At 40.2% G+C, this 11,627-nt stretch overlaps 2 protein-coding genes across 4 annotated transcripts; one reads left to right on the forward strand and one right to left on the reverse strand.

Annotated features, from left to right (window-relative positions):
• Positions 1–659: 659 nt before the first annotated feature.
• itpkca (inositol-trisphosphate 3-kinase Ca) lies at positions 660–5,352 on the reverse strand. Its single transcript, XM_040151431.1, has 7 exons — positions 5,298–5,352; positions 2,696–2,795; positions 2,324–2,537; positions 1,917–2,121; positions 1,601–1,702; positions 1,451–1,522; positions 660–1,300 (listed from the first exon to the last, which is right to left on the reverse strand). The coding sequence occupies exons 2-7, from the start codon at positions 2,742–2,744 to the stop codon at positions 1,094–1,096; spliced, it is 849 nt and encodes a 282-aa protein (XP_040007365.1). The 5' UTR covers positions 2,745–2,795; positions 5,298–5,352; the 3' UTR covers positions 660–1,093.
• On the forward strand, positions 4,567–10,412 carry ccdc61 (coiled-coil domain containing 61). 3 transcript variants are annotated; one of them, XM_040151427.1, is made up of 13 exons: positions 4,567–4,840; positions 6,376–6,533; positions 6,644–6,726; positions 7,371–7,531; positions 7,683–7,835; positions 7,920–8,127; positions 8,238–8,338; positions 8,453–8,673; positions 8,857–8,935; positions 9,028–9,225; positions 9,310–9,343; positions 9,991–10,057; positions 10,179–10,412. In XM_040151427.1, exons 2-13 carry the CDS (start codon positions 6,386–6,388, stop codon positions 10,271–10,273), a joined length of 1,548 nt encoding a protein of 515 aa, XP_040007361.1. In that variant the 5' UTR covers positions 4,567–4,840; positions 6,376–6,385; the 3' UTR covers positions 10,274–10,412. The 3 variants fall into 3 exon arrangements, with proteins under 3 accessions (XP_040007361.1, XP_040007362.1, XP_040007364.1); XM_040151428.1 differs by having other exon boundaries at positions 8,238–8,320; XM_040151430.1 differs by having other exon boundaries at positions 8,238–8,320; positions 8,456–8,673.
• Positions 10,413–11,627: the final 1,215 nt, after the last annotated feature.

Consider the following 11,627-nt stretch of genomic DNA (forward strand, 5'->3'; position numbering starts at 1 on the left):
CTGCATCAGGTGCTGAACTTTAGAGTTTGATTCTGTTCTTATCTGTTCAGATTCAGAGTACTGCTTACCAATCATTTTTACATGATTTTTTAATGACTGAAAATATATGTAAGTAGACCAGTATACATCAATGCATTCTTTTCTCTACAGAATTGCTTTACAGTGGATTGAACAATAACCAATTACTAAACAATAAATATAATATTTCTTTAAAAACAGTTTTGAGATCATGAACTTAATTTTGTGCTTCATGTAACACCCAAAAAATCTATATATATGAATATATAATCAAGGATTTAAACATGACATTGGCACAAACTCAAGACACATTTCTTGATCTTGAATTTAATCCTAACTCTGGTGCAAAAATAGTGAAATTATTTCATATCTAATATGTCATTTTATATGTCAACATATATCAAGCCATGATAGAGACTGTTCCTATTCCTAATGTAAATCAATTAAGCTTTTAAAGCCTACTAAATAATGATGATGATTTAGATGCGAACAAATAAATAAATTAAAGAAATGTAGAAAAGAGCAGTCCAATTTATAGCTATATATTTTAAACATCATTTTAAGGACACAGTGTGACATTTTAACTGATCATCTCCAGCCAGAGAAGGTGGCCATTATAATTGCTAGTGCCATGTGTTTCCTGAAATAATGAGGAAGTCACTTCAAGACCGTAGGGTTGGATATCTCCTGCTGAGGCTGGAAACTGAGATTGTGTTATGCTCTGGTGCAGGGCAGGTGGGAGTAGGTCTAATCAATAGTCACAATGGGTTTTACTGTGCATAAATCACCAATGATCTTTTGACCAGACGTGATTTGCTGAAAAAAAATCTATTCTGGAAAGTATTTGCTTGATAACACAAATGCCAGCTAACAGTTCATTTTTACAATATTTATTGTTATTGTAATCAACCACATACACCCTCATAGTTTTGCTCATTACTGTATTTTCCTATAGCGCTCATTCCCACAATTCTGACAACACAACTGTTTCAGAAGCCAATCAATCTGCAGTCATTCACCTATGAGTGCTGAAGGAAGTTTGAGAGTACATTTCCACGCACTTTTAGAGTGGCATTCAGGTCAGTGGCAGCATGCTGGCTAGTATATCAATGAGGTTGTCCAGACCCCACAGGTAGCCATCTTCTCGATTGCCCTCTACCCAGGGAGTGCGGTGGTCCAAGGTGAGCTGTGGCGGCATGGCCACTGTCTTTCCAAAGTCAATCATCCAGATTCCTGTTCTGCCTGTCCAGTCATGCACAAACAGTAGGGAACTGCCCACAACCTGCAGGGAAAATGACAAATCTACTGTATTGTCAGCCTAAGCCAGCCAACAAAAATGGGTTCAATAACAAGATCTGTGTGTTTTTTCCTTTACAATTTCAAATTTTCATTAATCTAGTACACTGTTCAACAGAACTATCACACAGCTAACCTCATGTGTTCTGAAGAAGTCAGATGCCTCCAAGACCTGCCGCAACTGTTTCAACTGTCTCAGATAACCCCACTGAAGGAAAAGATACAAGGTTTACAAAAGAGGAAGTAGCAGTAGAAGTAAACGAAAGGCAGAGAAGGTCACACTCACCACAATGTGTTTACTGGACTCAACAAAGTTGTCAAGTGCTTCCGTCACTTGCTCTCTGCTTTTGGTCCTTTTGAAGTTTGTGTGACATTCTTCATCCGCCTTCTACACACGAAATGTACAGATTACAGCATTTGAATGCAACATTTGTAGCTACATTTGTTTGTTTGTAGCAACATTTGTTTGCCAATAAAAATAGAAATTTATTGGTGAAAAAAAACCAAACTGCATTATACAAAGACGATCAGATGAGCAGCAGGTAATCCCTATATAGCAAGATGACTCAATCACCTGACAGAACCATCTTTGATGGGCCTACCCTGAATCCTTCGATGCGGAACCCCAGAGTTGTTGTGGAACTCAGCGTCTCCCTCCACTGCATGTACCTAGTTTTCAGCACTGCCCGCTGGGCTCGTTCCTGGACCGTTGGGGCCTCTGGGTCCACAGCCACCATCTTCTCATACATGTCGTTACGAGGCTGGGGCCGTTCTTGGGCCATGTAAAGCTCCTCCTCGAGATACGTGCTGTGAAGGATAGTGCCTCATTCTTTATTGTGACTGGAGCGTATTAATTGTAGACTTATTATAACTGTGAAAAAACAAAGATTCACAGAGGAAAACATTCCTCTATCAAAAAACTACAAGGCCTCTTTTGAGGATTAGTGCAGCACTATATGAACCTCAAACAACTGCTCTCACTGAAAAAAACTGCCCGGTTAAAACCTACCGGCTGCCCATCTTGCAGTCCATGATGGCAGGTGTGTTAAAATTGGTCAGCAAGTTATCCATCATGTTGTAATCATGCGTGTCCCGCTGCACCACACCGTGGTAGGCTGGAACAAAGGGCCTCAAAGTGTCCTTCATCAGCCTCAGGTAGCATTGTTGCTCCCTCTTACAAAACCTCTTCAGCAGTGTGCCATAATCCCCAACATGAAAGCTCCCTGTGACAAAAGCCAGGAAAAGACGGCTCAGAGGAATGGACACACAAGTCATGTTAAAAACCATATTTATTTCATTACTTACATTGTGGATTTTTTAAAATCAGAATTAGACTCACTGAGGAGCAAAATGAAAGACAGGCGAGGCCAAATGAACAAACCTGCATGTCCGACCACTTGCAGCCACTGCTGAGGTTTCTTGGGAGTCATGGGAAAGAGAGACGAAGTCCCGCAGCTTTTGTATTTCTTCCATGCAGAACTCTGCATGGGAAGACAAAAAACCCTCCGCGATCTTTCTTCAGCACACGCACACTCAAAGTCACACTCCTGTGCTTTTTTTTTTTTTTTTTTAATGTCTTTATGGACAGGCAGCAAGGACCTCAGACTTCAGACTTAGTGAATCAACTTTTTGCCTTATGGGTGAACGTCTCCATGGGAACAACCCTTGACTAAGCCATTGTGAAGATATGCAGAGGACACGGTCAGTTCTGGTGTTATACAACAGGTTTATCAAACATTTACAGGAAGCACTTGTTTTCTACAGAAAACTGCTACTGACCACTTAACCAAACAGTGGAAGGCTGAACACACAGGTGCTGACAATTATGAACATGCAAGTGGATTCCAGGTTTTAAAATTATGTTAAAAATGTGTCAATTATGATAGAAAAAACAAACAAAACACAGCTTCACAAGTATCAAGAGTTCCTTGTTTCTTTCTATTCATCAGATCATTATAAATTCAATACTTCATATGGTTAGAGGGAGAAACTGAAAGGTATGACTTTGTCACAATTCGTGACATTTTATGGAGCATATTATTAACTAATTAACAGGAAAAATAAAAGGGAGGTTAAATGATCGTAAAAAATGAAAATATTTGCTGCTGTAAAAGGTACAGTATCATGTTACTTGAATACCTGCAGGATACAATGTGCATCAATAATTAAAGGCATCACATTATTTATTGTTTACAGGATAGCGGTGGCTGCTCTTCCTGGGGTCCATCAATGCACACAGATAACATAAAAAAATGTGGACCTTAAAAATTAACATGAAGAATATCAAATGCCGAAAACAAAACAAAAAGATGAATAGCAGAATAATGAAACAAAGTTTGGTATCTTTCTTATTGGTGGCAGATCATATAAAAAAGCATTATTCAAGGGGAGTTAGAATATCCTACTATTACATACCATGAAAGTTGCAGTGGTGGAAAGTAACTACCACTACTCTACAATTTTAAAATAGCCTACTTTAAGCATTTTATGCTACTCTATACTTTTACTCTACATTTGAGAGGGAATTCATGTACTTTTACTCCAGTATGATTTTGACAGCTCGAGCTACTATAGTTAAGGTTTTACATAATTACACGTTTTTCATGATACATGTTTTACGTCTTACGTTGAGGTTTTACATGAACACCATATGATCTATCCAAAAAGCAGTTTAAGTTAGTGCCACTTCGACCAACTACAACAGTAAAATGCTGCTTACAAACTAATGCAAGAGTTATAGTAATCCATTAATTTACACAGACCCCATTTTTTGCATGATGACTGCTTTTATTTTGCAGTAGAATTGAAGAATCAGTGATGATTCTTCAATGATTCAATTTGAAGAGCAGGACTTTTACTTAAGATGAAGCATTTACATTGTTATATTGCAACTTTTACTTAAGTAAAGTATCTTCTTCTTTGGGGGGGTACATCGAATAATACAAAGTACTGATACTACGAAGTATTGCTTTGAATTTCAATACTAGTCAATACAATTATTTGGTGGGAATTAAAATATATTCAGAAGTAGCCTTTTAATAATGCATTCACCTCATAAATAATGATGCATTTCTCCCCCTTGCGTGTTAGCACATTTACTAGATTTTACACAAATCTGAAATAAAACTGTGGTGTCGGCCACCCCTAAATTCTTCTAACACTATCAATTTTCAGCGTCTCCTTGCACCCTTGCAGTAACGTTACGGTACGGGCAGTGTGTGTTCATGACCTGTGGGGAGCAGCGATGCGCCCAAGAGGCGGCGAACCTCCTTCAATATCAGGCAGAGGAAGAGGCAGCAGCGACGCAGCAAAGGGACGAAGAAGAATTTAACGGTTCCCGGTTGTTGAACCGCTGCAACTTCCACTGTGCCGGTGGCTTACAGGGTGATTTGGACTCGAGCGTAGCACCGGTGAAAGGGCAGCCTGTTTAATTTAGTTCACCCTGCCAACTCACGGCGATGTGTTTCCAACGAGCAGCTATGTGCTAACAACTCACCTGGCCAAGGATCATTACCGCATTTAAAAGGTAACGTTAACGTGTTTTTGTATGGCGATTATTCGTACACTGAATAACGTTATATGGTGCACACATAGACAGGCTGGTCAGCTGCCCGAGAATCATATTTATTAACTAGTGTTACCCAGCATTAACTGAAGATCATGTCCATGCTAGCTAGCCTTAGCCAACGTCAACGTTACTAGATCGAGGGTGTTACTCGCTAGCTGACCTATTGACAGAGAAATGAAAGATAACGTGGTTAATTTTTTTTTCAGAAGCGCGAACCCTCAAACATAACGTTATTGTAGCTTAACATGCAACAGCCCCACCGTCTACAATGTTTTTATGTATGTACAGTGAAAGATAAGGGTTAACACAGATTTCATGTCAGTCTCTCTCACTCTGCACGGGAGAAAGTGAAGTCAAGCGCGAAATCTTAACAGCATTCTAGCTCAGCAAGAGAGACAATCACTTAATGACTTACCTCTTAAAACCCAACTTAAGACATTTACTGAGTTTTCGACATATGTTATGACCCATCAACCAGAACTTTTTTTTTTTTCAGTAAAAAAATAATGGCACCTTTTTAAAATGTACTCAGCTCGCTCGCTACCGCCCCTAGCGGTGTGTTTTGATAAAGACAGACTGTGTGAGGTGAGCCAGGTGAAACAGGGGAGAGAGCCAGAATAACGACATGGACATTTTTAAAATAACTAATACATGTGGCAATTAGCTCACCCCTGGAGGCACCGTTTTGTGTTGAGAAATAATATCCATAGCTAGATTCATGATAACAGACATCCATCCTATAGTAGCTGCTATACCCTCATGTTTTGTGTTTTTGCAACTAGGTTCTTATGATAGTGACACAAAAAAAGTGTAAAAGTGAATGCAAATCTGCACAAATCAAGCTAAATGAAGTACAAATATAATGCAGTTTCCAAAAACAATCCTGTGAGTGAAATGCACCGAGAAATGTACTACCCAGTTTACTGCTAAGCAGTGTGGTTTCCCAGGGTTGTTTCTCTCGGGCCATGAACCCACTAATGGACATATTAAATACACAGAAACATAGCTTGACTTGTTTAATGACTGCTGTTCACAGCTTATTGTTGTCCCTGTTCAGATTTTCCTTTTGAACCTTTTTAAAGCATTGGGAATCGGGTTCAGATTTGTCCGGATTTAACAAGACGTTTGAGATGATCATGGTGGCTCCATCTGGTTTGAGGCTCTGTTTGGGGGAGGGCAAGTGATCTAGATTCTAAACCACCACCACACTAAAAGTCAACATGTGCTGACTCTTACCCATGAGCTCCCCTGTTTTTTGCAGACCATAACAGCTGCTGAAATCTAGTTTTCTTAGTAAGAACAGGGTTATGATGAGGCGTTAGGTCTTGTAGTTTGTTCCTGGCACCAGATGTATGTAGCTTTTTGACATGGCAACCATACAAAAGCTTGTAAAATGTCCACTACCATTACCCAGCCGTATTTTTTAATAGTAGAGGAGTCATTTGATTCCATTTGCTTGTAATTCAAAGAAAACATTTCTTTCTTCTGCACAGACCGAGAGCAATGGAGGAGGGCTCTGAGGTGACGGAGGATATTGTATTTCGAGGGGTGGAGTTTTCTGTGAAGATAGAGGTGGACAAGGGTTTGCTTATGGTCGAAATCTCCGACTCAATGACAGCGGATCAGTGGAGGGGGGAATTTGATCCAGCATGTAAGTAGCATACATTTTATCATTGACCAAATGTCATAACAGGCACAAATAGTCCCACTCACCCTGTTTTGTTTTTGATTTGTTTTTCTATTTATTTATTCCCCCTCCAGACATTGAGGACCTCACTCGGAAAACTGGCAACTTCAAGCAGTTTCCCATTTTTTGTAGCATGCTGGAATCAGCTGTTAGAAAGGTATGTTTAAGGGTGCACTTAGACAGGTAGAATTAAATAATTTAGAAGTGGCACAAATGTATACAAAGTCAATAGAAAGATGTGAACACACACACACACATACATATTTGCTCTAGGCTGTGTGAGCTGAGGCGAGACTCCTTCATTCGATTTTAGTTTTTCCACTTGAGCGAAAAAAGTATAGTTATCCGGAGCTGTCTTATTCTCTTTTCCCTTTTTCACTAATGTACAGGAACAAGGGCTAAAAGGAGAGGGCCTGGAGGGAAATAAGAGTGACAGTTGGAATTTTGGGTACATTGAGAAATCAATCTCAACTGCACTGTCGTATACACACACACACAGCCTTTGGGTGTGCTGTTCCAGCAAACATTAGTTCTGTCTGTCAGGCTGTTTGTGGCTAAAACAAACTCAAGCAGCCAATTTTGTGCAAAGACAGTGAGACAAAAATTTTCCTTTTGTATCTGAACACAACTAACTTAATATCACATTAGATGCATAATTCTCAGAAGAGTAAAACACATCATTATTATTTTTTTGTGTATTTTAATAGGATAGGCATATAAATTTTTTTTTAGATGTTTATTGTTTCATGTTGTTTGTCCATGAATATATATTTTTTATTTCTAATGTTGCCTTTTCTACAGATGAGTGATTCTGTTACACTCGACCTGTTGACCTATGCTGACCTGGAGCTTCTACGTAACAGAAAAGCAGGAGTGGTTAGTCGTCCTCGCGGCCATCAGCAGTCATCTGTTCTCACTGCCAAAAGATATCTAATCCTCATATACACTGTGGAGTTTGACAGGTTTGTGTATCTCTGTGGCAACATTTGCACATTAACGTCAGATAATTTTGTTGGATTGTGCTTGTGTTTGACTACAGAATTAGTTTCTGAGTATTCTGGTTGTGTCAGTGGTAATAACTGTCTTGATTTGCTGACTGTTCTGTATTTGTAGGATACACTACCCTTTACCCCTGCCCTTTGTGGGTAAGCCAGACCCAGCTGCCCTGCAGAAGGAAATCAGAGCCCTCAGAGCTGAGCTTAGAGCTCTCACATCTCAAGGAGTTAACAAATCTGCAGAACTAGAAATACAGCGGCTACGAGCAGAGTAGGTTGCATTTAATCTTTGTCACCGACGGTGATTGATATGAAGGGATGTGAGACTTTGTTGATGTCTTCTGATGTTTTCAAGGCTGGCTCTGGTGAAAGAAGAGAAGGAGGCCATGGCCAAAGTTCTGGAGCGACTGCAGATGACTGCAAGTGGCTCCACACCTGGGCGAGAGGACTGGAGGGTTAGAGATGTGGTGAGGACGCTGGAGGAACAGCTTGTCAAGGAGAGGGCCAAAAGTCAACGCTCGGCAAGCAAGAGATGCCAGGAGCAGCGACTCCTAATTGAGCAGGTGGACCTCTTCTGCTTCTCAAAGTAGTCAGCTGAAAAAGATTGATGTTGTTTTCTTTGTTACTCAGCTGGTTTAAACTACTTCTTTTTTTCTTCCCCTGTCCTGGCTAGTTGGAGGAGCTGAGAGCATCGGAGTGTGCTCTCCGTGTTCGTGTAAAGAGTCTTACCAGTGAACTGGCGTTACTACGGAGAGGGTTAGACAATCTAAGCGTGTACTACATCTTTACTTTCTCTCTCTTTCATTCATTCACGTACAATGTGCACTGAACATTAAAAATCTGAATCTATTGACCTGCTTAGTGCACACCTTCTTTGTGTGACTGCAGCAGAGTGACTCCAGTGTCCGCTCACATCAGCTCTCGAGTTGATGGGGAAATATATCGCTCTCTCTCACGCGAGAGGAGGTCGGGGTACGGGACAGTAAGGGCTCGCTCAGGATCCAGAGAACGGATACAGGACAGAGTGCAAAGGTCAGATGAAAGAGGAAGAAGAGCAGATTCCTCAGGACCACGTGCTCGCATACCCAGGCCATCACCCTCTCCCACTGGTACTGGCCCCGTTTTTAGCTTTTCTGTCAATTGTGTTTCTGTGACTTTTTTTTTTTTTTTTTTAATAAGTTTTGCTACTTACTTGTGCATACATTTGCCTCTTTTGTTAAATCGACACAAAATGTTTTTAGGAGAATAAATCAGAGTGATAATGTGTTTTATGCCAACCTGCTCTCTTCCAGGGTCAGGGGTAACACGCTTTGACCCAACTGCATACATCCAGGACAGACAACGCAGACAGAAAGAGGCAGAACTCAAAAAGTTGGTTTCTGTTTTTCATCCTTTGACAGTACACCGGCATTTAATGCTGTAGCTCCTCCGGTCAATAATTGTTACCCTATTTTCTTTGTCAGACAGAGGAAGGCGCGTAGGGATATGCTGGCGTCACCCATTGTCCCAGAGAGGGGGCGTTCACGTTCCAGGGAGACCTATCCTCAGATGACCCGGTCCGGCAGCAGAGGCAGGAGTTTATCTGTGGAGCGGAGAGGGAGCAGGAACTCCTCTGAAAGCTCGTTAGTGGACATGGATGAAATGGCAAAAACTCTGTTCAGGTGATGGGATTATCTTGCATAGGTTTTATGAAGTCTCTATTGTTCTAGCTGATTATTTTAGCGTCAGTTTTTCCGTCTTTACAGAGGAAGAAAACAGACTTACAATGGACCCAATGTGGTGAGTGACATGGTAATTAATGTAACTCTGGTACACTATTTATTGCTGCTCTCTCATTCGTATATTTAAGGGATAAGGTTTGGGTTGTTTAACATTTTACATTTCTTACTGTCAGCAAATCCCATGAAAAGACCAAAAACAATGTTTTAGTTCATCTCTCAATACTGTCTGACTTCCTGACTCTTTGAGTTTAATTTGTTGAAAAGGCCCAGTAATTTCCTAAAACATCTCTGAACTGTAGTTTTTTTAGCAAAATTTCTTTAACGGGGAGTCAGTCATGCATTCGGTGGGGACTATTTTCAGTCATGGATTGATACACATTTGGTGCACTAACGAGTATTTACAGCAGGGGCGTATGTGGCATTGACTCTAAAATGAATTATAGTGCCCATGTTCATCGTAATGAAGGTACATGTCACCCAGTGCAACAGTGTGGCTCATTGATTTGTTTTTAATAGCTTTGTTTTTAACAGTAGAGTTCTCTGGCACAGAGTAACACGCTACTGTATATAAAGCTTCGGCTATACAGGCAGGACTTGCTAGTAAGTCATGGGTGGTTTTGGTCTTTTCGTGGGATTTGTTGACAATAAGAAAATACAAGATATTGCTGGCCTTTTCCTTTAATGTTCAGTTTATTTTGTTTCTAGTCAAGAGGGGGCCTTTTAACCAGGAAGCCGTTGTGCAGTACTCCAACACACAGAACGAAAGACAAAGGTGATTCATGAAAGTCTTTTTTTTGTTTTTTACATTTTTGCTACAATAACATGATTTTAACTGTAAGATTATCTAGCTACCACACACCATCTGATTCTGATTTCTACGTCTCCATCTCCAGGGAGCTCCATAGATACAGGTGCTGAGCTGTCGGAGATTGATGCCAGGCTGCAGGCGCTTCAGGAATACATGAGGGACCTGGATACTGGACACTAACACGGCTTGGAGCTCAGGCGGTGGAACACATCCAACTTCAAACATGAGCGATGGGTTTACATGTGTATATGTGTTCATGTAAGACACTAAAACTCCTTCTTGAGGGTCAGACTTCCATGACTTCAGGAAACTACAGCCATCACTGTGAAGGACTATTTTTTGTGGACTGAAATAATTTTTTTTAAATATACCAAGTTTTTTATTAATTAACTTAAAATATGACTGTCTGAGTGTAGTTTTATCCTTTCTTTTTAAGACCTCGCCAAACCAACTAAACTAGTGCATACGTGGATGTAAAATTTGGCAATGCCTCAGTCTCTTAAAATTGCTCTTTTTGCCTGACAAATAGAAAAAAACCCAAACATGTTTGATTTATAATGATATGAAACAAGGAAAGCAACTAGTCCCCTCATATGAAAAGATAAAACAATTGTCAATTTTCAAAATTGTTGGCAATTAATTTAATGTAGTTTTGTCAGCCCCAGAGTTTTGTCCCCATGTTTGCCTGTGTGCATAATCTCTACCCCTTTCAAATCACATTTGATTCCAATGTTTTAAACTAAATTGTCCATGGGTGCGAATGTAATTGTGTGATAGTAGATTAACATGTTAACCACAGACTGTTGAACCTGTGATCGACTGTTTGTTTCTTCCGCCCAGTGCATGCTGGGTCACGCTCCAGCTCCTCTACCCTGAAACGTAGTAACCAAGTAGAGGAAATTAGTGATTTTCCTTTTTGGATTATATCCAAAATCCACCAAAACTAAAACATAAAAGATCTAATCTTGGATATCATTTGTGTAAGGGGGCAATACCCATCAAAGATAACTAATTTCATGGTGATTGTGCATGTAATTGTTTGAACATTGCCCCCTTTTTTTCTGATATTTAAACTGCCAAATTTTGTAAGAAACCTCTGTATGTGTATATGCAAAAAGATGCAAAGAATTTATTCCCCGGTCTAATGCCTTTTATACCACTTTAAAATGGAAATTATAAGAAAGGTATCCTCTGTGTAAAGACATTTTTTAAAAACATATGATCCTTTCCAGGCCTGTACAGTTTTGTACACGCCGCTTTCCTTTGCACGAGTGCCAGCTGAAGTGGAGCCTGAGGGAAACCTTGAAGGGTTTCCACCACTGCAGCTGGCTTGGTTTCGTTAATTAACAAATAAACTGAGCATGGAGCCTTGCTCTCAGGGGAACGACTCAGTGTCTGAACAGCTGCTCTGTTTCTGCTGGGATACTTGGGAGGGGGACATGAGGAAAGTTAACTCAGCATTAACCAACTTGGAAAAAATATCAAATACACATAACATTTAAAACTGATATTGAGATGAGGAAACAAACATGGA

This window comes from Xiphias gladius, chromosome 17, assembly GCF_016859285.1.
Source record: "Xiphias gladius isolate SHS-SW01 ecotype Sanya breed wild chromosome 17, ASM1685928v1, whole genome shotgun sequence".
NCBI classification, from domain to species: domain Eukaryota; kingdom Metazoa; phylum Chordata; class Actinopteri; order Istiophoriformes; family Xiphiidae; genus Xiphias; species Xiphias gladius.